The sequence below is a fragment of the Rhinatrema bivittatum genome, chromosome 1 (genome assembly GCF_901001135.1).
Source record: "Rhinatrema bivittatum chromosome 1, aRhiBiv1.1, whole genome shotgun sequence".
Taxonomy (NCBI): Eukaryota; Metazoa; Chordata; class Amphibia; order Gymnophiona; family Rhinatrematidae; genus Rhinatrema; species Rhinatrema bivittatum.
Genome location: NC_042615.1, coordinates 295,965,230 through 295,993,021, shown reverse-complemented (window position 1 = coordinate 295,993,021; position 27,792 = coordinate 295,965,230). Strand labels below are relative to the sequence as shown.

Below are 27,792 nucleotides of genomic sequence, written 5' to 3'. Positions count from 1 at the left end.
TGATCATACTTGCCTTCATTCATAGTCAGCAGAGAAGTACTAGCAGAAGTACTCAGGCTTTGAACTCTCACTTTTGTAAGCGAGCTGGGAATCTACGCTTGAGCTTGAACAAAGAAGTCGTCTTTCAGATTCAGTAGTTTCCCTACTTGTCCAGAACTCTCGTCCTGTGCCAACTGAGGATGGTCGAAGGGAGAGAGTTTCAAATTTAACATACATCTCTTTTAAGAGTTCATCTTCCCCAGGAGACTGGGGCTTGCATTGCAATTTCATTACTTTGTACAGTAAGAAAAAAATCAAAGGTAAAAGGATCACACATGCTGCAATACTAGCTACGAACAGAGTGGAAATCTGGGAGCTACCGTCCAAGCTCACCCCATCTGTGGAAAATACAATACAATAGTCTTTCTTGGGTGAAGCTCCTTTGGCGCAGACACATGCTATGTACTCAGTATTGGGTTGGAGGCCATCGATTGTGACTCGATTTTTGCTGGGATCTGTGCTGAGTGGTAGCATGTTCTTCTCCCCGTGCTTGGAATACAGCACTGCTAGCGAAGAATTCCTCGTGGCATTCAAGATCTTCCAAGTCAGGGTAACTCGTTCCTCTGTTTCCCTAAAAACTTTTAGATTTCTGACGCTAATGGACTGCCCAGTCAACCCTGTTAAATTTACAGAGGCATTTGTCTCCCTTATGTTCAAGTCCATAGACTGTATGTTTTTGCATGCAGCCGATGTTTGTGTTTTGGCATTCTTTTTTCCCTCTAGAGCCACCTTTGGTGACTTTTTCTCTGCAATGCTTGCCGTGGTGAGGGTTTTAGATAAAGCTAATACTGTCATTGCTACCGATGATGCTGATGGTGGCATTAGAGGTGATGTGGCTTGCAGCGTTTCTGATTCTTCCTTTGCCACCACCTGGGTAGTAATCTGCTGCTCTGCTCCAAACCCATTTCTAAACCTCTGAGGTGATACTGTAGTTGTTACAGTACCAATCACAATGACAGTTATGGAGGCTTCTGACATCCCTGCTACATTTTTGGCCTTGCATCTGTAATCCCCGGCATCCTTGTAGGAAATCCCAGTCAAGCTTAAGATGGACCATCTGATGCCATCTCCTGGAGTATCCTGGATAACTGAGAGAAAAGGAAAAATATATCTAAAAAGTGCTCTATAAAACTCAAATTGCATTTATGAAAAAATAAATGTGGTTGCCGTATCAGTCCACTTCAATACAAAGAAATAAAGATCATCAAACAAGTAATAGTGGATTCCTTTATATTTCACTAGCATAATACATTCGTGGCTAATTTTTGAACACTGCACTCCCTTTATCACATGAGCACAAAACTATTTGAATTAGCCTGATGAAGGAAGTATATCTCATAAAAGCTAGGCAGAAATGCAATAGGTTAGTCCAATAAAAATGGACTCCCCCTACAGTGTGTTTGCTTGTATTTATTACTAAGTGCTTGTGAGAAAAAAATGATCTTGCTGTACATTCTTCAGTGAGCACTACTGCATTTTGAGCTATTTTTAAAATTACCAGCCAGCTCTAGCCAAATTGTTTTATGGCCCTAAAATAAAATGGTGTTTATCTGAGAGTTGACCGGGAGCCAGCAGGACAGGAGTGTCTGGTGGTCACTCCTGTCCCTTTCTACTTCAGAGACCCCGTGGAAGGGGAAAGTGGGGCCAAAGGAAGTATGCGGGCCATGGGAGATTTGGGTTTGTTTGGTTTTTTGTTTGTTTTTTTTAAATAGTGCATATTGTTTGTGAACCAAAAATATCCAAAAAATTTTCAAAGTGCCAGGCCTGCTGAAAGTGACGGCCCAGGGGCAGGGTCTGAGCAGAGAGGGGGGTGGGCCAGGACAGTGCCATTAACCGCTGTCTCAGGGAAGCGCGCGCTGGCAGCCGGCTGGCGCACGGAAGATACTTCTGCTCTGGAGGAGAAGTAAGTATTAAAATAAAAAATTAGGGGCTAGGTTGGGTTAGATTAAGGGGATAGGAAGGAGAGGGGAAAAGGTAGGAAGGGTAGGGTTAGGGAACTGGGAAAGGCCTACTTGCGTCACCATGCGTACTTTATAAAATTCACCCCCGCCCCTGCGAGCGTGTCGTGGTCCGCCTGCACATGTGCATGTGGATGTTAAAATCTGGCGCATGTGCGCACGTGGATATCGTATTTTATAACATGCACACGTTGTCGCATGCATGTTATAAAATCGGCATGTCCATGTGCATACGCCATGAACTGCGCACACATGGACACGCACATGCGGGTCTTAAAATTGACCCCATTACACCCATTCAGGTAAAACAAATGTATATCACTAAGTATTAGAAACACTGGCATTAATCAATTTAGTCTTATGAAACGAATAAAATATTCTCTCTCATTCAAACAATACAGAAATTAAAAGAACACCAATCAAATGCAAGACACTTCAGTGATGAATTCTTCCTTAGATATTAATGGGTTTCATGTCATAGGCTGTCATCAAATTAATGGGATTTAAATATTCGTATTGTAATCAAATGAAAAAAACCTTCCCATAATGAATTCACTCTAATGTTAAAATAGGTTACATATAATTGATTATCCAATCAAATCAAGGACAAATAAAACCTCAAATTAAAATGGAAAGATAAAAACAAAGAGGTCAATATTCAGAACTAAACATTTAAATGGGTAACTTGGAGTTAGCTGGATAATTTTGAGTTAGATAGATAACTTGTGAGTTATCCATCTAAATGGCTTTGAATATTGACCTCCAGATGTCAGGTTTTATGTGTTTGAGATGGTATGTGTTATTTTAATGTATTATGTATGTTATTTTATGTGATTTGCACTAAATATAGGGCCAGATTCATTAAGGCTTTTTTCCCATTTTGTGTCTAAGGGAAAAACTCTTAGACAGTAACTTTCAAATTGCCACGCATGTGTAAATGTGCGCCCATTTGCCGGTGCACGTACATGGACACGTCAATTTTATAACATGTATGTGTTTATGCGCGCATGATATAAAATCGGCTACTCGCGCGCATGATTTTACATCGACGCACGATCCCGTCTCAAGCGAGTAAGGGGAGAAGGCATTTTAGTAGGTATGCACGGTGACACAATATGCCAATTTCGCAGTCCCCTCCCAGTTCGCCCCTTTAAAGGAGCAAACTTCCTAAACCCCCTACCTAACCTGCCTCCCTTTTACCCTACTAGCCCTTACCCCTAAAATCCTGCTGACTACCCTAGATTTTTTTGTTTTACTACTTACCCGCAGTCCATAGCAGTAGCAAGTTATGTGGTCATCGGTTCTCAGCGCGAGACTGACTTAATGGCCTGTCCACCCCACCCCACCCAGACCCCACCCCATCCCACCCCACCCCTTTTTCGCCAAATCATTTTTATCTATGTACCAGGAGATATGTGTGTGGCTGCGGGCCTCTTAAAATCTGCGTGGCCCGCGCACATCCCAGTCACATGCGTATCTCCTGAACTGGCCGCACGTAGGGCTTTTAAAATGTGCCCTTTAGTGAATCAGGTACATAGTTTTATAGAAGATTGCTGAATACAAGTGTTGTAAATAAATAGATAAAAGCTTTCAGAAATCTTTCTCAGTCTGTGGTTTTGACCTTCCTTCCTCCCACCACGAAGGTCCCTTTGTGTCTGTCTCAAGGATTCTTGAATTCTGTCACTGTTTTGACTGTGCTGGAAGTCTGTTCTAGGTGTCCACTACCCTCTCAGTGAAGTATTTTCTCACATTCCTTTTAAGCTTCCTACACTTATGTATCATATGTTGACCCCTTGTCCTTGATCTTTTTATTCTATGTATCTTATTGAAGCCTGATACATATTTGAACGTTGTGTCATATCTGCCCTTTCCCTTATTTCTTCTAAAGAATATGTGTTTAGCGCCTCGTGTCTTTCTACCATGGCTTATGGTGCAGGACGCATACCATTGAAATACCTCCATCTTATCCATGCTCTTTTGGAGATGTAGTCTCCAGAAAGACACACAATATTCAAGCTCGGGTAATATTACTTCCCTCTTTCCACTAGTAATACCTCTCTTATGCACCTCAAGTATACTATTAGCTTTCCCAAATGCTTTGCTACACTGACTGGTTACCTGGAGGTCATCAGACATGATAAGCCTCAGGTTTCCTTGGGACAAATTTCAAAATGTGCACAGAAGTGTAAAGTCTATGGGTACTTTTTACCGACCAACTTTATGCCATTTTTCAAATGGAAAAAATTTCCCTTTGAAAACTGATTTGAAAAAATAGGTATGTACACAAACCTGTCCCTGCTATCTGTGGGGGGTATTAATTTAGGGGGAAAATATATGCATATACTTTTGAAACTTAAAAGTATGCATGTAAGTGCCAACTTCTCCCCAGCCCCATTGTAGCTGCAATAGGCCACAAATCTGAATTAGGCCAAGAGCCATTTTCTCTGAACTACAATAACATGGAAGAGCAGCAAGAACTGGAAAATACATTCATTAAAGAAAAACCTTGTTTGATAAGATCCCAAAACAGTTTACTGTGGCCTAGCATGAAACAAAGAACTCAATCATGATTAGACATTGCTTATCTCTAAGCTTTCCTAAAGCTAGGCAGTCACATATTCCAAGATGAACAAGAAACGGAGAATTCTTCAGAAAAAGAATTCCCCAATCAAAACCTGTTTGGCCCTCATCAATATTCATGTACTCTTGCCTGATCCCTTACTAAAGTAACTGAAACCCAGGAACAAGATAGCAGGACCATCAGCAGCAAGCTATCATCATCATCATTGTCTGCCATCATCAAGAATCCGCCATCATTTCGGGACCCAGCCAACCAATGGACATGCCCTTGGTACCAGCATTGTCACCGCTGGTATCCAAGCAGAAGCTGATCAGAGATCTCCACACCGACTCATCGAACTGAAGATTCCAACACAGGAGCTGTCACACTTCTGCCTGATGCCCTGTGACTGGGCTGCATCTCTGCCTTACCTCCTGTAACCAGACTTCAGATAGTTGAGTCTGAAGTCGCTGTACCTGACATTATGTTCCTGACTAGCATACGGGCTCCTTGCCCAGAGAGAAAGACTACATAACCTTCAATCACTGTTTATCAGTGTGGTAAGAAAAGAGATTCCAACTCATAATAATGTTGCAAAGGCCAGAGAACTGGTCTTAAGTTATTTAGGTTAGTTAGCTAGTAGGACTTGTGTTGGTGAACTTTGTGCAAGTTTACAATTAGTTGATCTGTTGCTATAATTTAGAAAGTGTAAAAGTGCATCTAACTGTTTTGCATCAACTAAACCAATTGCTATATGTTGGCATAGTACCTAATCAATTATGTTTAATAGATTTAAAAAAAAAAAAAACATTAATAAAGAATTTACTGAATCTTGACAAATCAAGTCTTTCTTCTGATTCCAATCCAAAATAAAAATTACTCTATGAAATCTGTTCTTAGGAGCTGTAAAGTTTCTGCCTTATGCCATCCCCCTAAAGCAGGGGCTACGGCCTAGGCCCGAGTGCGATGCCAGGGACTCGGCAGAAGCATGGGCCGATGCTGGAGCCTTGGCTGAGACCCCCGAAAATGTAAAAAATAAACCTGATCCGTCAGTTATCCAATGAAGACCCGGTCCCAACAATGGGGCCTCGGCCTGGACCCAGGCCTGATGCTGTGACCCGACCCGGAGGCCACATACCAACAACGAGGCCTTGGCTAAGGCCCAGGTCCAGGTCCAACACCACGACCGAACCTGGAGGCTGGGTCCCAATGCCGGGGCCTCGGCCCGGACCCAGGCCCAACAACGTGGTCCCAATACTGGTGCCGAGATCTAGGCCGGGGCCCCGGACCCAGGCTCAATGCTGCGACCCAACCCAGATGCCAGGTCCCAACGTCAAGGCTTCAGCTTGGGCCAGGCCCAACGCCATGATCCAACTCACAGGCTGGGTCCCAATGCCAGGGCCTCGGCCAGGACCCAGGCCTGATGTGGCAACACAGCCCATAGGCATTTTGATGTATGGCAATGCTGTATCTCTTACTAGAGCTTGTGGAGTAGCCGCCTTGAAATATATATAAATAAATATTGAATACTTTCACTTCATGAAGATTTGGACTGACTAATTTCCTGCTCTCAGTTATTTCTGAATGCTGTACACATTGCCATACATAAAAATGGTGCCGTCCACTGGGGTGAATGTGCCAGAGTTAATTAACTCCAGTGCGACCAAAGAGGACAGTGTTATTTGGCTTTCAAGCACCCGAAGAAAGAAAAGGACCAAAGAAGCGCTCCCATACCTGGGCTCTGAGCCTTGTGCCTCACCCTGTGTCGGGACCCAGCCTCCTGGCTAAGGCCCTGGCATTGGGCCTGGGTCCGGGCCTAGGGACCTAGCCACTGGGTCAGGTTGCAGCATCGGGCCTGGGCCCGGGCCAAGGCCCCAGTATTAGGATCTGGCCTTCAGGTCAGGTCACAAAGTCAGGCCTGGGACCATTTCCAGGCCTAGGCTGAGGCTCCGGCATTGGGACCCAGTTTCTGGGTCTGATCGCATCACCGGGCCTAGGTCTGGGCTCTAGCATAGACAAAGGACCAAGTGTCAGGCCTAGGTTAGGCCAAAGCCTCGGCCTACACAAGTCCAAGTCTTCAGCCTAGTCCAAGCAGGCAGATCTCCACCGAACCGGGTAAGTGGGGGCTGTTGGGGGATCCTGGCCCTGGAATTTTTCCTGGAGGGTGGGAGAGGCCTAATTTTCATTTTTGGCCATTTTTGGGGAATTGTTTTTCAATAGTTTGATTGTTTAATTGTTTGATTGTTTAATTGATTTGAATGAACCTAATCAAGCAATCCATGAATCAAAATTCATGAGAAAAAAACCTGAAAATGAACTGAAAACAAAAATGAATTTTTTTCCCCTGTATATCCCTACCTGGCAGAATCCTGAACAGTTGATAGCTTTCATGCTGTTGCGTCCGTCGCTGCTCGACGCCCTCACTCCACCCTCTCTACCTCTGTGGCGACTCCCTCCGGGTCTGATGGACGGTTAGCAGTCACGGCGTCTTTGTGCCGTCTCTCTCCGGCATTCCTGGACCAGCACGACGCTGCGGATCCGCCATGTTCCTGATGACGTAGGGTCAGGGCCAGTGCAAGGGGATTTGGCACCCTAGGCACCTTCAGCCTTGCGCTGCCTCCTCCCCCCCCCCCCCCCCCCCCCCCCCCCCCGTCGTGCTGCCACCAGCCCGCCCCCAGTCGCAGCCCTGACTCTAGGGGCAGGGACCACATGTCGCCACTCCCCCACCCTCCCAACCTCCCCCTCCACCCCAAAAATAAACTCACAAAACACCTGGTCCAGCGGGGAGCCCAAGAGCGATCTGCCGCTCCCAAGTCGTTGGCTGCCACTAACCAAAATGGCGCCGGTGGCCTTCAGCCCTACCGTGTGACAGGGGCTCCTGGTGCCATTGCTTGGCCCCTGTCACATGGTAGGGGCTAAAGGCCACCGGCGCCATTTTGGTTAGTGGCAGCCAAGGCCCCGGGAGTGGCAGATCGCTCCCAGGCCCTCCACTGGACCACCAGGGGTGCGTCAGGAGGATGGCATGATGGGGGGGGGGGGGAAGCAGGGTGAGGCGGGGTCTGGGCAGAATTTTGAAGGGGCACTTGCTGCAGCATATCGATGCGTGCATTATCAGAATAAGATTGAAAAACTCATAAAGTGGATACATTAACACAAAACACCGACCCTACAGGCACGTGATAAGCCCTGCTGACGTTTATTGCCCCTGAGGCAGCTCTCGACTAAAGAGCGAAACTCGGCCAGAGTCGGGCAAATTTCAAATAAAGGGCATTTTATATACATCGATCTCCGTTTCTTCACTGCTATACAGCCAACTGGATCGGCTTCCGATTTGCCTTCTTAGGAATATTTAGTTCATTTTGTTAGGCTATGATGTGTAATTTTTAATGTGACATGGAATTAATTGGTTGGATGTATTGGGGGATATATTGTTCATACAATATTTACACAATGTTTTAATTCGATATTTTTGATATTCCAATAAAGTGCATTATATTACAATTTTTTTTTTATTTCTGCCAATTGTATATGAGGGAATATAGCACACTGAGGATTTATTATATGTTGTTTATTGCATGAAAGGCTCTATAAAATTTGGTAGCATGTAAAATTTTAGAACAGAGGACTTTGTGCTATTCCTAAAGGGTGTATTATATACTGTTTCAAAGAGATATAGTAATCAATTCTATTAGCCACTGAGAAATGTATTCATTCTTTCCAAAAAAAGTTGAAGCTGGTGAATTTATCATAAAGAAATATAGTTTTGTCCAATGAATATATATGATTGGCGGCGCGGGCTGGTCTTGCACCTCTGATAGTAACCATGGACGAGGCGTGCGGCGGCGGAATTGACAGGGGGAGGGGTGGGTTAGGAGCAAGGGAGGGGGGAGGTGGTAGTGGCAACAAATGGAGGCGCAGCGATTGGAATCGCTGCCCACCCATTGGCAGGTGCTCCTCTGCCTGCCGGGACGCAGCAAAAGGCTTGCTAGAAGGACCTGGCGGGCTGAGGAGCAAGGTGCATGGTTTGGCGTCCCTCCCTCCCACTCTATAGATAATCTGTTCTGTGATTGTTAATTGTTGGAGTAAAGTTTGTCGCAGTGGAGGCGGTAAACCTGAGCCCAAGTTCTGTTTGTAATAATGTATTGTAAAATGATATCGGGGGGGGGAGGAGGAGTCCCGTGTAGTTGGAGGGGCTGCCACATGGGACAGCCGGTGAGCGAGGGGGCTACGCTCAAGGCCGAAGCTTACCCTCGCTGAGATGAGGCGGGGTAAGCTAAGGGGAGGGGGGTCCTATTCCATTGGGACGTGGTGGTTGAGGCAGATAAGAAGGCAAATAAGGAAAGAGGGTGGGGGGTGTTGATTTTATGTTAGTTGTACGGGCTCAGGTTAATAATAATCAACTGTGGCCTTTTATAATGCCATTAAGTGTCTGTGTTTCATTGGGGTGAGAGAAGGGAGCCAAGTGATTATCTCATATCCCTGAGTTACTGGCCTGCATTGTAAGCTGTTATCCAATTGGATCCCCAAATGCTTACTTTCTTAGGTTTCAATTTGACTCCTGCAATCGAAGGCAAAACAGTGCTACCTACTTACCCAGAGCAGTTCCAGATTAATCAGATTACATATTATCCCCTAACCAAACTGCCACTGCTCTCAGACAGGCATTCAGTTTAGACATCCCAGTGACCTTATCCTTATCCATGTTAATCATCAATTGAATGTCAGGCGTACAGATGATGTACAACAGCCACACTCATGGATTATGTCAACCAAGAATACAAGATCAAGCTGAGAGAATGGACAGATGAAAAGAAAGAATTACTGTAAACTAGCAGTAATTCTTAAGATTTGTTGTCACAAGTTAGCTATGAAATTTGCCATACTTCAAAGGTTTTTAAAAACAGTGAAAATACCAGAGCAGTTGAATTTATCATAGAGATTTCAGCAGGAAGGAATTTTATACAGTGATGTTGTTAGTTATTGATGATTAGCGTCCTAGATGTTTCTAGAGTGGCTAATGGTCAATTGATTCCCAGCCAATGTTAATATTTCATGCTATGGAAATATATGATGTTGTTACTTTCACATGGAAATGATTGAAGAAGGGTCAAGCAGGTCAGTGACTGGTGGATGACAAAGTCCGTACTGTTAGGAATTCTTAGTAAAATGTTAGCTGCACACATCATGTGGCTTAAGAGTTATCACACTAATCATAAATGCAAAGGATAATGGAGTCTTAACTGTAAAAAGCAATATGAATGTAATACTGACTAAGCCATTCAACTGTGACCAATAACTCTTTCCATCACGATATGTGCATAAGTACATACGATTTGCCATACTGGGTCAGACCAAAAGTCTATCAAGCCCAGTATCCTGTTTCCAAAAGTGGCTAATCCAATCTCAAGTGCCTGGCAAGATCCCAAAGGGTAGATAGATTCCATGCTGCTTATCCCTGGGATAAGAAGTGGATTTCTGCAACTTTAACTTAGTAATGGTTTATGGACTTTTTCTCCAGAAACTTGTCCAAACCATTTTTAAATGCAGCTACACTAATAGCTTTCACCACATCTTCTTGTAATGAATTATAGAGCTTAATTATGCATTGAGTAAAAAAATATTTATCACCTAGTACCTATATTGTGTGTGCCCTGGGTCTTTGTACTCTTTGAAAGAGTAAACAACCGATTAATGTTTATTCATTCCACTCCACTTATTATTTTATGGTCCTCTATCATATTTCCCCTCAGCCATCTCTTCTCCAGGCTGAATAGTCCTTACCTCTTTAGCCTTTCTTCATGGCCCAATCGGGGCAGGAGCCCGCCCGCTCTAACAGCGAGCCGTGCAGAGGAGGCAGACAGGAAACCAACAAAAAAGAAATAATTAAGAAGGAAGCGACGCCCTACACATGCAGTGAGTCTGCCACGCCCCCAACAGGCTCCCGGCCTATCAGAGGACGCCATCGGGGGCTTTAAATCGCTAGGACATCCCAGCGACGTCGCGCACCCGAAGGAGCGCGACCTAAGGGGCCTGCCCCTTAGTGCGCTCCTTTGTGTGCTTTTGTTAGGATTCAAAATAAACTCCTTCCCTCGCCTCTCAGCATAGCCTCTGCAGTGTGACACGCTCATCAAAACCAACACACTTGCAATCCTGCCGCATCGGCCTACCGCTGTCCAGCTCTCATCCATTCATGTCCAGCTCTCATCCAGCCCTCATCCAGGTCCAGCTCTCATCCATTCACGTCCAGGTCCAGCTCTCATCCATCCACATCCAGCTCTCATCCATCCACGTCCAGCCCTCGTCCAGCTCTCATCCATTCTCGTCCAGGTCCAGCTCTCATCCATCCACATCCAGCTCTCATCCAACCCTCGTCCAGCTCTCATCCATTCTCGTCCAGGTCCAGCTCTCATCCATCCACGTCCAGCTCTCATCCATCCAAGTCCAGCTCTCATCCAGCCCTCGTCCAGCTCTCATCCATTCTCGTCCACGTCCAGCGCTCATCCATCCATGTCCAGCGCTCATCCATCCACGTCCAGCACTCATCCAGCTTTCAACCATCCAAATCCTGATATCAACCAAGCACTAAGGGTGCAGCTAACACTTTTCTACAGGGACAAGCTTCTTTCTTTCAGACATCATTAATTCATCTTCCTCTTCAATATCTTATTGGGGCTCCAATCTTACTCATGTTCCCTATCCCCATCATAAAAAACCTATACCATAACCATCTAAAACGCACGGATCCTACAGTCCCACAACCTCAGCGTCTGATACCAATCATGACATCCCCACTCACTCAATTCCTTGGGCTTTCGTTTTTCACACTAACACTCTTCAACGCCCAATCTATTTCGAAAAAAACACATTTAATCAACGACTATCTCCTAGACTCACAACCGGATATATGTGCAATAACTGAAACCTGGCTGAAACCCACAGACCTAGCTCTGATAAATGAACTACCCACTCACCTCTATGATATCTATTCAATTCCTAGACCTAAAAAAAGAGGGGGGGGGGGGACTCTGCTTAGCTGCAAAAAAAGAGCTAAGTATATCTCTACAGATCTCTATACATACCTCACGTCTGGAATTTGCCCTCTTCAGTTCTAAACATCTCCAAATTTGTCTACTCTACGCTCCACCTGGCCTCCTAGACTCGGACCCATCCCCCATCATCGAGCTTATAGCCAAACACATAAAAAATGACACCCCAGCAGTCATCCTGGGAGACTTTAACCTGCACATTGATGCGATCCCCCTATGATCCAACTGCGAAATACTATTATCTTCTTTCAAGGCTATGGGATTCTCTCAAATCATTAAAAGTCCCACGCCCAAAGCGGGGCACACACTGGACTTTATATTCATAAACTCGGGCCTTACTCCTTCTTCCCCCCTTCTTTGTTCCCCGATCCCATGGTCAGACCATCTAATGATCACAACGGATCTCTGTATAAAAGACAACCCTTCGTCAACACCCACAAAAACCACAATCCACTATAGGAACTCTTGCTCTATGGAAGACCTAACCTCTCACCTATCATCGGAACTCACTAACCTTGACCTTTCAGATGCAGAAGCAGCCATCTCTACATGGCACAGCATCACAAACAAGGTGGCAGAAAAACTTTGCCCCTTAAAAACCAAAGAGCTCAATCCATCCTGTAAAAACAAAAAACCATGGTTCACTCAAGAACTAAAAAACATCAAACTACAACTGAGAAAAAAAGAACACGAATGGCGGAAGAGGCCATCCAACGCTACACTAAATGAGTACAAAACCCTCATGCACAGTTATAGAAATAACATCCTTCGCACAAAGAGAGATTTTTATGCCCACAAAATTCACAATTTTTCCTTTGATGCTAAAGCACTATTCTCTTATGTCTCAGAGCTCACAAAACACACATCCCCAGCTATCCCTGATAATCAAGCTCAATCTAGATGCACTGAACTTGCACAATTCTTCGAAAACAAAATCTTGAAGTTAATAGCACCGCTTGCTATGCATAATACAAAACCTCCGTCTCTTCTCTCTCCCCCCTCCAGCCAGAAAGCAAACCTAGAATCATTTGAACCTACCTCCACACTCGAAATTGAATCTATTCTCAAAAAGATGAAACCTTCCAATCATCCGTTAGATGCCATTCCATCCAAATTTCTACTCGCCATCCCAAACATCATTGCGAAGCCCTTAGCAGAGATCATCAACCGTTCATTATCCCAAGGAGAAGTACCAGACACACTAAAAATAGCAACCCTCAAACCTCTTCTCAAAAAACCCAACCTGAACCCAGCAGACCCAGCCAATTTTCGCCCCATCGCTAACCTACCATTTGTCGCCAAACTTATGGAGAGAATAGTTAATAAACAGCTGTCAGAATTCCTAGAAGACCACAAGATTCTCACATCAACCCAATTCGGATTCCGCAAATCCCTCAGTACGGAATCCCTCTTAATCTCACTGACAGACAGAGTCCTCTCCGGACTGGAGAAAAAGACCCCCTACCTCCTGGCTCTTCTAGATATATCTGCAGCATTTGACACCGTAAAGCACTCGACCCTCATCACCCAGCTCTCAGACATTGGTATTTCTGGATCTGCCCTCGAATGGTTTAGATCATTCCTTACCAATAGGACATACAAGGTTAGAATAAGCAACAAGGATTCTCACCCGGTCAAGTCCACTCTCGGAGTCCCTCAAGGATCCTCCCTCTCCCCAACCCTGTTTAACATCTACCTTCTACCCCTGGGTCATCTGCTCTCAAACCTAAAGATCACTCATTTTATATATGCCGATGACGTCCAGATTCTGCTGCCAATCACTGAATCTTTATCCAACACCATCAACTTCTGGAACAAGTGTCTACAGTCCATAAACTCCCTCCTCACTAGCCTCAACTTAGTTCTCAATACTTCAAAAACTGAACTTATGCTGATCAATCTCGATGACAACCTTCATGCCACCAACAATCTAATCACACCCACACAAGTCAGAGACCTTGGCGTCACCATCGACAATAAACTGAATCTCAAACAATTTGTCAAAAACACAATGAAAGAATGCTTTCACAAACTACACGTTTTGAAAAAGTTGAAACCTCTCCTCCATTTTCAGGACTTTAGAACAGTCCTCCAAACAATTCTTTTCTCAAAGATCGATTACTGCAACTCACTACTAATTGGCTTACCATCTATCACAACCAAACCATTACAAATGTTGCAGAATTCAGCTGCAAGGATTCTAACGAACTCGAGGAGAGAAGAACACATCACACCGATTCTAAAAAATCTTCACTGGCTCCCTATTAAACAGAGAGTCATTTTCAAAGTACTAACCATAACCCACAAGACCATTCATTCTCAAACTTCGCTAGATCTTAGTGACCCACTTCATCCCCACGCATCACTAAGACCTATCAGAACCAGCTATCTAGGCACTCTATATGCACCTCCAGCCAAGTCACTTCTTAAGAAACGAGCGTTCTCGACTGCCAGCCCTGCTCTCTGGAATGCCCTCCCCACGGACCTTCATCTAGAAACATGTAGTCGAACGTTCAGAAAGAAGCTAAAAACTTGGCTTTTTACTAAAGCTTAACTCCATTTTACTCAAATCATGCTTATTAAGCCTGTTATTGTTTGATTGTTATTTATTTATTTATTCGTTTCTTGTATTAATTTATAATCTTATTTGTAATAATTTTATAATTTTAATGTTTAATTTCTAACCTGTCCTCGGCTCTATCTATAAGTTCTCAGCGTTATCAATAAGTTCCCATGATGTTAGACATGTTATTTGTACCCCTGTTTGATAGAATGTTCAATGTAATTTCAAACTTAGGTTCTATGTAAACCGACGTGATATGTACCAGTACATGAACATCGGTATACAAAAGTTCTTAAATAAATAAATAAATAAATAAATAAGGGAATTGTTCCATCCCCTTTATCATATTGGTCACCCATCTCTGTACCTTTTCTAATTCTAATTTTTTGAGATATAGTGACCAGAACTGCGCACAATATTCATGATGAGGTTGCACCATGGAGTGATACAGAGGCATTATGATATTCTGTTTTATTTTCCACTCCTTTCCTAATTGTTGCATGCCCTGTCCACGTCCGGCCCGTGCACGGGCCTGCTCAACTCGCTAGCTCCTCTGCAGGTTACTTGTCGGCCTCCCCAGCAGCAGCCGCGAGCTCCTCCAGGCCTCGGCGTCCCATGGCGGCGGTCGCCGGGCCTTCCACTGCGCACCAGGCCTAACGCTGGAGTTCGACGTCTCCAGTGGCGTTGGCCATGCCCCTACGCACGCATGCGTGGACCGTCCAGCCTCTTGTAGGGCCAGGGGTGGATCCTAGCTCTGCGGTGCGCCCTGATTGATCGAACAATATAAGGAAGTCCCTGCCTGCACTTCCTTGCCTTGGCAATCGGGTCGGCACTGTAAGTGTTCTAGTTTGCCTCTGTGTTCATAGTCTTGTTCCAATCTTGTTCTAGCCTTGTTCCAGCGTCCTACTGTTCCAGCGTCCTACTGTTCCAGCGTTTGTCTGTCCTGTCTCCCCAGGTAGTACCCTCGGACTGTCTCTCTGGTACTGACCTCGGCCTGCTCCTTGACCATTCTGCCCACTGCCTGGATCCTGACCTCTGCCTGCCTTGTGACCTCGTCTGACCTCCGGAACCTGACCCCTGCCTCGTTGACTACTCCTCAGACTGATCCTCGGATTCTGACCTCGGCTACCATTGTCCACTAGAGATGTGAATCGGAACCAGAATCGGATCCGATTTCAGTTCCGATTCACATCTCTATAGATGTGAATCTCTATAGATGTGAATCTATAGATGTGAATCGGAACTGAAATCGGATCCGATTCTGGTTCCGATTCACATCTCTATTGTCCACGTCTCCTGATTCTGGCTCTGTCCCTTGCCTTTTCATCACCTACGCTGTTCTGGTCTTCCTTGCTCCTCCAGAACTACAGCCTAGAGTCCAACCGTGCTCCATTGCTGTCCGTGGGCATGCCTCTCTTCTACCTCTCCAGGAGACCCTTTAAGGCCCACCTAAGTCCAAGCGGCCCGGGTTCCTACGGGCTCCACACGGGGGGACTGCAAACTTCCAGTGGTGAAACTCATCCTAGCCTCTGTCTCCTCCAGTGCTCCACCCCCTGGGGGCAGTTGCTTCCTGGTCCCTACCAGGGAGCCATTCTCCACTGCTCCAGGACAAGGGTCCACCTCCAAGAGCAACACTAATAGGTACTAGCATTTTATTTGCTTTCTTGGCTGCTGCTGCACTCTGAGCAGAAGATTTCAACGTATTATCAATGATGACTCCTAGATCCTTTTCCTGAATGGTGACTCTTAATGTGGAATCGAGCAGCTATAATTTGAGTTCATTTTCCCTAAGTACATCACTTTGCACTTGTTCACATAAAATTTAATTTGCCATTTACATGCCCAGTCTGCCAGTTTTACAAATTATGACATACCTGTGTAGTTCACTGCTGAACTGTCTGCCTTAGTCCAAAGCAGTTGTGGGGTTGGAAATCCAGTAGCATCACAGCGCAGTAGAACATTGCTTCCCAAAGGGGAAGTAATTTTGGTTGCAGAAGTAATCACTGATGGTTTAAGACACTGTTCCAGCTCAGCTCTTTGGAAAAAGATACCCGCCAAGATCTCTGGCCCACTACAGGCCACCAGTGAATCCAAGAATACAACTGATGGATTCACTATCTTGGCAAGCTCAATCATTTTTGAAATACGACAATCACAGAACCATGGATTATCTTGCAATCCTAAAATGAAGAAAAATACACCAAATTAGTTCCCTATAAGGTTAATGTTCCAAATAATCAAACCAGTTGTGTAGGCTACAATCGGTAAAAAATCAAGTGCTACAGGATAACAGAATGTATGTATCCCTCATATCCACATCTATCTTATGGCACCTAGCAGAGTTCAAAGGGAATGCATCTCAAAAAGAAAAAGCTTTTTTCTTCATAAGGTGATGTTTTTATATCATTTGTTGGATTACTTATTTTAATTTAATTATGTTACTGTTTTTACTATGTTGTGATTTATATCATGCTGTAAATTAATCTGTAAAGAGGGAATAGAACATCTATTTATATTGGTGTAATATACAGACTCCATTACAAACAAAAGAAATGAAGACAGATTTAATGGAGGATATTCACAAAATTACTATGATAAGAGAAGTGCTATTATGAGGAGATTTCAATCTGTTGCATGTTGATTGGGAAGTTCCGGCTGCTGTGTTTTCTAGAAGCAAGAAGATCCTGGATTCTCTGCAGGGAGAATTGTTCTGTCAACTAGTAACAGACCACATGGGAGAGAGCAATATTGGACCTGGTGCTTACCAACGAGGACAGTATCTCTGATATTGTGGTGGATGATCATCTGGGAGCCAGTGATCACCAGATGGTATGGTTCAGTATTAGAGAGCAGATGATGAAGATTCATTCAAAGGTGAGGGTCCTAGACTTCAGGAAAATTAACTTTGTTAAAATGGGGGAATACCTCAAGGAATCTTTAACTGGACAGGGAAATCTAGGGGAAGTAGAAGAGCAATGGGCAAATGGAGATATTATAATGGGTACTAATCTTTTTGTTAGGAAAGTAAATATAAAGGAGGAAAAAGAGACTACTATGGTTTTCTAAAGAAGTAGCTGAAATGTAAAGGAGAAAAAGTTAGCATTCATAAACTACAAGAGATCACAGAAAGAGGAAGACAGGAGACAATATCTGGAAAAGCTAAGAGAAGCTGGCAAAGTAGTCAGGAATGCAAAAATCCAAATGGAAGAAAAAATAGCAAATATGGTAAAATGGGAGGAAAAAACCTTTTTTTAGATTTGTTAGTGATAGGAGGAAGTACAAAAGCGGCATTGTGAGACTCAGAGGTGAAGGAGAGGAATATATAAAGGCTGATGAGGAAAAAGCAAAATTCCTTCAGTATTCACTGTGGAAGGGTTAGGACATAAAATGAACACAAATAAGATTGGTAGTGAGATAAACCTCAATCGATTTTCAGAAAAGATATATCCAGGGGAACTTAGAGAAGTTCTGGCTGTTATGAGTCCGGAAGTGGACCCCTGTTCTGAGGTAAGGTTAGCACTGCCAAAGAGGGAGTTAACCTTCTCTGGTCCCTACCGTCGGAGGGCAAGGCTTGAAGGTTCGCCAGTAGAGTACAAGATTTTGCCCTGGAAGCTCACGGTTCCCCCAGGAGGGACCTGAGGGAACCCGGCCGCTGGGACTTAGGAGACTCCCTCTGGACTGAAGATTGGTCTGGATGCAGGCGTCTCTTGCAGGTCGTTGATTCCAGGCAGCTGGCGCCTCCAGCAGGTCGAGTCAGTCCAGGAGTCGAAGCCGAAGAGTAGTCGAAAGCCGTTCCGAGGGTCGAAGCCAGGAGAAGGGTCCACAGCCAGTCCAGAAGTAAGCCAGGAGAAGGGTCCGCAGCCAGTCCAAGGTCAAGCCAAATGAAGAATGACAGTCGGTCCAGGGGTCAGAAGCCAAGAATCAGTCCAACAAGGAAGGAGAACAGAAGTGGGACGAAGACCAGGAATGGAGACCGGGAACACCAGCGCAGAATCCGGAACCAGAAGCCACAATACCAAGGTAAGGTCTGAGAAGCAGACCTTGCCTTAAATACCTAAAATGAGGGAGGAGTCTCAGTTACATGTAAGGGCCCTGCCCAAAAGTTAACCTATTTTTCAATGTTATATGTAAGGGTTCTGCCCAATTGTTCCTGTTTAACTGTAAACCGATGCGATGTGTAAACGGTTATCGGTATAAAAGAAACTTTAAATAAATAAATAAAATAAATAAATAAGGGAGCCATGACCATTTCCTGTCGTGGCCCCTTTAAATCTTATCTTCAGCCGCGTGCGCGGTTCTAAGACAGCCAGGAAGGGGGAGGAATCAGCTCAGCCCTGCTGGGCTCCGCGGCCGGCCTGGTCAGTGGCCAAGGCCGTGGGAAGAACACAGGAGGAGGCTCCCTGCTCCTGCAGAAGCCTCCGGGCCCACCCGACGTCACGGGTGAGTACCTGGTCCCGGCCACGGACCGCCACGGCTGGCAGACATGACAACATAAGAACATAAGAAATTGCCATACTGGGTCAGACCAAGGGTCCATCAAGCCCAGCATCCTGTTTCCAACAGTGGCCAATCCAGGCCATAAGAACCTGGCAAGTACCCAAAAACTAAGTCTATTCCATGTTACCATTGCTAATGGCAGTGGCTATTCTCTAAGTGAACTTAATAGCAGGTAATGGACTTCTCCTCCAAGAACTTATCCAATCCTTTTTTAAACACAGCTATACTAACTGCACGAACCACATTCTCTGGCAACAAATTCCAGAGTTTAATTGTGCGTTGAGTAAAAAAGAACTTTCTCCGATTAGTTTTAAATGTGCCCCATGCTAACTTCATGGAGTGCCCCCTAGTCTTTCTACTATCCGAAAGAGTAAATAACCGATTCACATCTACCTGTTCTAGACCTCTCATGATTTTAAACACCTCTATCATATCCCCCCTCAGTCGTCTCTTCTCCAAGCTGAAAAGTCCTAACCTCTTTAGTCTTTCCTCATAGGGGAGTTGTTCCATTCCCCTTATTATTTTGGTAGCCCTTCTCTGTACCTTCTCCATCGCAATTATATCTTTTTTGAGATGCGGCGACCAGAATTGTACACAGTATTCAAGGTGCGGTCTCACCATGGAGCGATACAGAGGCATTATGACATTTTCCGTTTTATTCATCATTCCTTTTCTAATAATTCCCAACATTCTGTTTGCTTTTTTGACTGCCGCAGCACACTGCACCGACGATTTCAATGTGTTATCCACTATGACACCTAGATCTCTTTCTTGGGTTGTAGCACCTAATATGGAACCCAACATTGTGTAATTATAGCATGGGTTATTTTTCCCTATATGCATCACCTTGCACTTATCCACATTAAATTTCATCTGCCATTTGGATGCCCAATTTTCCAGTCTCACAAGGTCTTCCTGCAATTTATCACAATCTGCTTGTGATTTAACTACTCTGAACAATTTTGTGTCATCTGCAAATTTGATTATCTCACTCGTCGTATTTCTTTCCAGATCATTTATAAATATATTGAACAGTAAGGGTCCCAATACAGATCCCTGAGGCACTCCACTGTCCACTCCCTTCTACTGAGAAAATTGCCCATTCAATCCTACTCTCTGTTTCCTGTCTTTTAGCCAGTTTGCAATCCACGAAAGGACATCGCCACCTATCCCATGACTTTTTACTTTTCCTAGAAGCCTCTCATGAGGAACTTTGTCAAACACCTTCTGAAAATCCAAGTATACTATATCTACTGGTTCACCTTTATCCACATGTTTATTAACTCCTTCAAAAAAGTGGAGCAGATTTGTGAGGCAAGACTTGCCCTGGGTAAAGCCATGCTGACTTTGTTCCATTAAACCATGTTTTTCTATATGTTCTGTGATTTTGAGGTTTAGAACACTTTCCACTATTTTTCCTGGCACTGAAGTCAGGCTAACCGGTCTGTAGTTTCCCGGATCGCACCTGGAGCCCTTTTTAAATATTGGGGTTACATTTGCTATCCTCCAGTCTTCAGGTACAATGGATGATTTTAATGATAAGTTAAAAATTTTTACTAATAGGTCTGAAATTTCATTTTTTAGTTCCTTCAGAACTCTGGGGTGTATACCATCCGGTCCAGGTGATTTACTACTCTTCAGTTTGTCAATCAGGCCTACCACATTTATTTTATTTATTTATTTATTTAAAATTTTTATATACCGACATTCATCAAGGATATCATATCGGTTCACATTGTAACGCAAACACAAACGCACGGCATGGCGCTTTACATTGAACAGTAAAAACATGATAACAAGGCATTAACGAGAGGGGGAACAATAACATGGGAAGTTTTGCAATAAAATTATAAACAAAGTTTGCAATTATATACATATGTACAAAAGAAAGAAAACTATGATTCACCGTGATTTGATTCAGTCCATCTGAATCATTACCCATGAAAACCTTCTCCATTACGGGTACCTCCCCAACATCCTCTTCAGTAAACACCGAAGCAAAGAAATCATTTAATCTTTCCGCGATGGCCTTATCTTCTCTAAGTGCCCCTTTAACCCCTCGATCATCTAACGGTCCAACTGACTCCCTCACAGGCTTTCTGCTTCGGATATATTTAAAAAAGTTTTTACTGTGAGTTTTTGCCTCTACAGCCAACTTCTTTTCAAATTCTCTCTTAGCCTGTCTTATCAATGTCTTACATTTAACTTGCCAATGTTTATGCTTTATCCTATTTTCTTCTGTTGGATCCTTCTTCCAGCGGCCATAACACTGGCAGCTTCGCTAAATGACCTTTTCAATGCTTCTTTAAAGTAGTTCCGAAGGACTGGAGATGGGCACATGTGATTCTTATTCATAAAAGTAGACGCATGGAGGAGGCTGGGAACTAAAGGCCAATTAGTTTGACCTCTGTGGAAAGCAAATTAATGAAATTGCTGCTAAAACAGAGGATAGTGCAGTTTTTGGAATCCAATGAATTGCAAGGTCCGTGGCAGCATGGTTTTTCTAGAGGTAGATCTTGTCAGATAAATCTAATCAATTTAATTGATTAGGTGACCAGAGAGTTGGATGGCTGGAGAGCACTAGATGCAATGTTCTTGGATTTCAGAAAGGTCTTTGACACAGTTCCGCATAGGCAACTTACAAACAAACTGAGCACCTTTGGTAAGGAACCTAAAGTGACTGACTGGATTAGAAATTGGTTGAGTAGGAGGCAACAAAGGGCAGTGGTAAATGGAGTTCACTCCAAGGAGGGAGACATTACTAGCAGTGTGCCTCAGAGATTGGTCCTTGGACCAGATCTTTTCAACATTTTCATGAACAATATTGCGAAAGGATTGTCAGTAAAGGTTTGTCTTTTTGCCGATGATACCAAAATCTGCAACAGGATAGATAGCCAGAAAGGTTTGAAAGACGTGAGGTAGGATCTAGCAAAGTTCTAGGAATGGTCTAGAGTCTGTTAACTAACATTTTATGCTAAAAAATTAAATTATGCATTTAGGTTGCAAATACCCAAAGGAGAGGTATAAGGGGTGAAATTCTTCTAAGCACGAAGAAAGAGCTAGATCTGGTTGTGATTGTATCTGATGATCTTAAGGTGGTGATATAATGAAGATTTTGGTTCAGGATTTTGGTTCATTCAGCTAGTCCCAGAATCCTTAGCTTTCTGCTTCAAAGTGAATCTGCTGGGAAACAGTGAACCTTTGACTGACCTCAGACTCAAGAATTTGGAAGATATCTGGGAAACCTGTAGGTACTGCAAAGTCTATAATTATAGGCCATAAGGTTATCAATGGCAGATAGCTAAGCCATAATACAAGCTTGGTTCTCACAGATTCCTATCTCGACTGACAGAAGCCAGGTGAACTGGAGATTCCCGGAGGTCACAGCTCTAATTAAAGGCCTGAAACCAGCAACAAAACACAGATTTATTTATTGCCAAAACACAGAAGATCAGAAGGAAACAGAGTGCATCAAAGTAATGCTAAGACAAAGGAACTTTTAAGGTGGGAGGAAGTTTCTCAGGCTAGGGAAGGTCAGTTTATGACACTGTCATATTGTGTAAAGGATCCTCTCACAAGCATTTTCTATGTATGGTTTGAAAACTATAAAGTAACAGCTTTCACAAGAGACTGGAAGACACAGTAATGCTCTGCCTATCTTGAAGGTCTTGCATCTGAGTCTTCCAAGGATATACAAAATTAAATTTATATTTGTTCTGACTAAATTCTGTGTCATATCCTTGTATACGTGTTGACAAGCGTCTTATTGAAGTCTAATATTTAGACAGTGGCCAAACAGGTGGATAAAGCATTGGAAAAAACAAGAAAGATGCTTGGATGCACAGAGAGAGAAATGATCATAAGAACATAAGAAATTGCCATGCTGGGTCAGACCAAGGGTCCATCAAGCCCAGCATCCTGTTTCCAACAGAGGCCAAACCAGGCCACAAGAACCTGGCAAGTACCCAAACATCAAGAAGATCCCATGCTACTGATGCAATTAATAGCATTTGTCTTTTTGTTGGTGGAGGCTGTTCTCACAAAATGATGGAGTATATACTTTTTACCAGTCTTGTCTCTCTTTAGCAACCTCTCCAATTAATGAATTCTGTCCATAAGTTTTAGCAGCACCTTGTTGGTGCTATTTATAGTGTTGGCCTCACACGGTATAAGTTTTAGTCCTGGATGATGCATTTGTCTAGTGCTACAATAGTAATCCCAGTGTATACTATGGATCATACTACATAGCGCTATAGCATGTTCTGCTGGCATCATTTGTCGTCCCTATTGTTTTTTTACAAACAGCACGATTTCTGTGACAATGTACAAAAATTGCTTTGGGGAGCAAGACATCAATTAAGGGTTGAACATTAATAAGTTTGCTGTAAAAGGGAATCGCTATTGCAGCTGCAGTTCTCTGATTTGACTTTGCATATTGAATAAGAATAAAATAGCCAAAAATCCACATATGAAAAAAAGGAGATTACAGTGGAAGGGATGATAACTTTCAAAGGGGCGCACACTGACGCATATTCATTGGTGTGCGCCAAGGGACACAGCAACATATGAACACATACGAGCGTATGTTATAAAATAGTGTGTGCCGTACTTTAAAACTAGGTGCACACAGCCACGCACATCCGAGTATGAGCCACACAAGTGGGCACACATCCACACCATGACCAGTTTCATCAGTTTGTCAACCAGTTCGCCCAGTGTACAGCTAAGTCCTCCAGACTCCCCTGGTTTAATAGCTTGCACTTCTCCCAATTAGCCCAGACCCTTTAAACCCATCAGGGATGGCTGTTTTTTTGTTTTTGTTTTTTAAATTTATACCTTCTCCATAGCAGAAGGATTTGGTGAGAGAGGTAACGGTGGTGGGGCCACTTGGCAACAGTGATCATAACATGATCAAATTTAAACTAATAACTGGAAGGGGAACAATAAGTAAATATGCAGTTCTAACACTAAACTTTCAAAAGGGAAACTTTGATAAAATGAGGAAAATAGTTAGAAAAAAACTGAAATGTGCAGCTGCAAAGGTTAAAAGTGTTCAACAGGCTTGGACATTGTCTAAAAATACAATCCTAGAGGCACAGTCCAGATGTATGCCACACATTAAGAAAGGTGGAAAGAAGGCAAAACGATTACCGACATGGTTAAAAGCTGAGGTGAAAGACGCTATTTTAGCCAAAAAAAATCCTTCAAAAATTGGAAGAAGGATCCATCTGAAGAAAATAGGATAAAACATAAGCATTGTCAAGTTAAGTGTAAAACATTGATAAGACAGGCGAAGAGAGAATTTGAAATGAAGTTGGCCACAGAGGCAAAATCTCATAATAACAACTTTTGTAAATATATATGAAGCAAGAAACCTGTGAGGGAGTCGGTTGGACCATTAGATGACCAAGGGGTTAAAGGGGCTCTTAGGGAAGATAAGGCCATTGCAGAAAGACTAAATTAATTCATTGCTTCCATGTTTACTAGTGAGGATGTTGGGGAGATACCAGTTCCGGAGATGGTTTTCAGGGGTGATGAGTCAGACGAACTGAACGAAATCACTGTGAACCGGGAAGATGTAGTAGGCCACATTGACAAACTAAAGAGTAGCAAATCACTTGGACCAGATGGTATGCATCCTAGGGTACTGAAGGAACTAAAAAATGAAATTTCTGATCTATTAGTTAAAATGTGTAACCTATCATTAAAATCATCCATTGTACTTGAAGACTGGGGGGTGGCCAATGTAACCCCAATATTTAATAAAGGCTCCAGGTACGATCAGGGTAACTATAGACCAGTGAGCCTAACTTCAATGCCAGGAAAAATAGTGGAAACTATTACAAGATCAAAATCGTAGAGCATATAGAAAGACATGGTTTAATGGAAAATAGTCAACATGGATTTACCCAAGGGAAGTCTTGCCTAACAAATGTGCTTCATTTTTTTGAAGGGGTTAATAAACATGTGGATAAAGGTGAACCGGTAGATGTAGTGTATTTGGATTTTCAGAAGGCGTTTGACAAAGTCCCTCATGAGAGGCTTCTACGAAAACTAAAAAGTCATGGGATAAGAGGCGATGTCCTTTCGTGGATTACAAACTAGTTAAAAGACAGGAAACAGAGAGTAGGAGTAAATGGTCAATTTTCTCAGTGGAAAAGGGTAAACAGTGGAGTGCCTCAGGGATCTGTACTTGGACCGGTGCTTTTCAATATATATATATATATATATATAAATGATCTGGAAAGGAATACGACGAGTGAGGTTATCAAATTTGTGGATGATACAAAATTATTTAGAGTAGTTAAATCACAAGCGGACTGTGATACATTACAGGAGGACCTTGCAAGACTGGAAGATTGGGCATCCAAATGGCAGATGAAATTTAATGTGGACAAGTGCAAAGTGTTGCACATAGGGAAAAATAACACTTGCTGTAGTTAAACGATGTTAGGTTCCATATTAGGAGCTACCACCCAGGAAAAAGATCTAGGCATCATATTGGATAATACTTTAAAATTGTCGGCTCAGTGTGCTGCAGCAGTCAAAAAAGCAAACAGAATGTTAGGAATTATTAGGAAGGGAATGGTTAATAAAACAGAAAATGTCATAATGCCTCTATATCGCTCCATGGTGAGACCGCACCTTGAATACTGTGTACAATTCTGGTTGCCACATCTCAAAAAAGATATAGTTGAGATGGAGAAGGTACTGAGAAGGGCAACCAAAATGATAAAGGGGATGGAACAGCTCCCCTATGAGGAAAGGCTGAAGAGGTTAGGGCTGTTGGAGAAGAGACGACTGAGGGGGGATATGATAGAGGTCTTTAAAATCATGAGAAGTCTTGAACGAGTAGATGTGACTCGGTTATTTACACTTTCGAATAATAGAAGGACTAGGGGGCATTCCATGAACTTAGCAAGTAGCACATTTAAGACTAATCTGAGAACATTCTTTTTCACTTAATGCATAATAAAGCTCTGGAATTTGTTGCCAGAGGATGTGGTTAGTGCAGTTAGTGTAGCTGGGTTCAAAAAAGGTTTGGATAAGTTCTTGGAGGAGAAGTCCATTAACGGCTATTAATCAAGTTTAATTAGGGAATAGCCACTGCTATTAATTGCATCAGTAGCATGGGATCTTCTTAGTGTTTGGGTAATTGCCAGGTTCTTGTGGCCTGGTTTGGCCTCTGTTGGAAACAGGATGCTGGGCTTGATGGACCCTTGGTCTGACCCAGCATGGCAATTTCTTATGTTCTTATGTTCTTATAAAGTTATGCAGCACTGGACCTGAGTATTCAACCAGGTGCATAAGTATTTGCGTGCACATCTCTTGGCCCTGCCCTAGAACACCAGCACCCCACCCTAACTATGCTCACACCATGCCCTTTTTGAATAGGAGTGAGATAGTCATGCCTCGGGAGATGCGCGTGCATGTAGGTGGCTTTTAAAATTTGCTGGGCATGTGCATGTTCTACATGGTTGAACGGCTCTAGATTTTGCCACATCAGGCTTTTAAAATTCACCTCTGAGTGAGTATCAGATTATAATAATGGAATATATAAACTGAAATGATGGGACCAACAAAACTCCAGATGAACTTACCTAATATGACTCTCTGTGCGATCCCATCTGTGCTTCTTGATGCTGTGATCTGAGCAAGGTTGGCCCACATGTCCATGATGTCTGGTGGTAAGGTAGTCAGCTTATTGCTGGATATGTCTAGGTAGGTGAGATTTCTCAGGTACTGGACAGCCTCTGGGGAAACACTCATCAGCTTGTTGTTGCGCAGGTCCAGGGTTCGTAAATTAGGCATTTCAGCCAGAGATTCCCAGGGAAAGACGGAGAGCAAATTTCCATCCAACCGCAACTCGTGAAGCACTTTTAAATTATAAAAACTGCTGGCATCGATGCTGCTAATGCAGTTGTAGGTCACCCACAGGTACTTCAGCTCTGCCAGATAGTAAAACGCTTCCATGGGGATCCTTCGGATGGCAGTTTTTTCCACCCGGAGCTTCCACGTGTCGACGGGAACATTCACAGGGATTTCATACATATCAGGATCATTACATAGGACAGACCTGTCACACACAGCAAAAATAGCAATGAATACATCTCCTATAATTCCATGTGGTCTGAAACTGTGTTGCTTGAGCCCAGCCTTTGGAGTTATTTTATAAGACTGCGCTAGGTAAAGACTATCTGCGACTCACTGTCCATGTGCATTTTAATTGTTAGCTTTTGCAGGATCTGCACGGTAACATGGGTAGTTTTTTTGTCAGAATTCTCCGGCCCTCATTGGCAGGAAGGTGTATCAACAGGACAAGATCTGTATGATGCCGCAAAACAGAAGCTAAAGAGAACGACAGGGAATTTCATTCTGCACGTGTAAGAGAAGACAAACATACTCCTGTATAACCTAAAAAGTCAGAGAAAGGATGTGGTACTTTCTACCACAATATGAACTATCTGTTAAGTTTGATTTACTTTCTAGTCACTTGATAGCAAAGAGAGCAAGCTTTTTTCCCCCAATTAATCTCCTGCTGGACTTATCACTATGAAAGATGGAATTAGTAAAATGGGCAGGTGCCCCCAAGACAAATTCTGTTTACCGAAATCTAAAGAAAAACTTTGCTTCTGTCTTAACAGGGAAAATCAGTGTAGGTCTTATAGTGGGGTGCTGTCTTTCAAATACTTTCTCCAGTACTACAGCTGGGAGAATACAGAGCACTAATAAGCAATACACTATATATGCTACATAATAAAAGTAACGGTCACATAAATCAATTGAAAGCCACATACCTGGTCCCCGTGCCATCACTTTTGCCATGGTAAACGCAGGTGCACTGTGAAGGACAGAAACTGTAAAGCTTACCAGTAAGGCTAATTATGACATACAAATAAGCAAATAAATACATCGTTTTCTTTATTTTAAGAAACGTCAGTATTACCAGGCACACCGGCAGTGATGTGCTGGAAGCATAATGCAGACATTCATTTAGTAATAGCAGATTACACAGGATTAGCTGGGATCTGTTGTTACTTAACCTTCAAATGTATTCTTGAAGGGATCAAGTGTACCAGCCTTTTCTGCATGGCCCAGCCAAAGAAATGAGCCAATTCTGAAAAGAAA

The 27,792-nt window shown here is 43.3% G+C and overlaps 1 protein-coding gene across 1 annotated transcript; it reads right to left on the bottom strand.

The window, feature by feature from the left end:
- Nucleotides 1-39: 39 nt before the first annotated feature.
- On the bottom strand, nucleotides 40-27,577 carry LRIT3 (leucine rich repeat, Ig-like and transmembrane domains 3). The gene is made up of 4 exons (XM_029584803.1): nucleotides 27,462-27,577; nucleotides 26,265-26,740; nucleotides 16,041-16,346; nucleotides 40-1,127 (listed from the first exon to the last, which is right to left on the bottom strand). The coding sequence occupies exons 1-4, from the start codon at nucleotides 27,575-27,577 to the stop codon at nucleotides 40-42; spliced, it is 1,986 nt and encodes a 661-aa protein (XP_029440663.1).
- Between the last annotated feature and the right edge of the window lie 215 nt (nucleotides 27,578-27,792).

Coding starts and splice junctions, on each gene's coding strand:
- LRIT3 (XM_029584803.1), bottom strand. CDS start 27,577: ATGTATTTATTTGCTTATTTGTATGTCATAATTAGCCTTACTGGTAAG. Junction 26,741..27,461: donor AGTGATGGCACGGGGACCAG/GTATGTGGCTTT, acceptor TGTGTGTGACAG/GTCTGTCCTATGTAATGATC. Junction 1,128..16,040: donor TTCAGCAGTGAACTACACAG/GTATGTCATAAT, acceptor CTTTTCTCTCAG/TTATCCAGGATACTCCAGGA.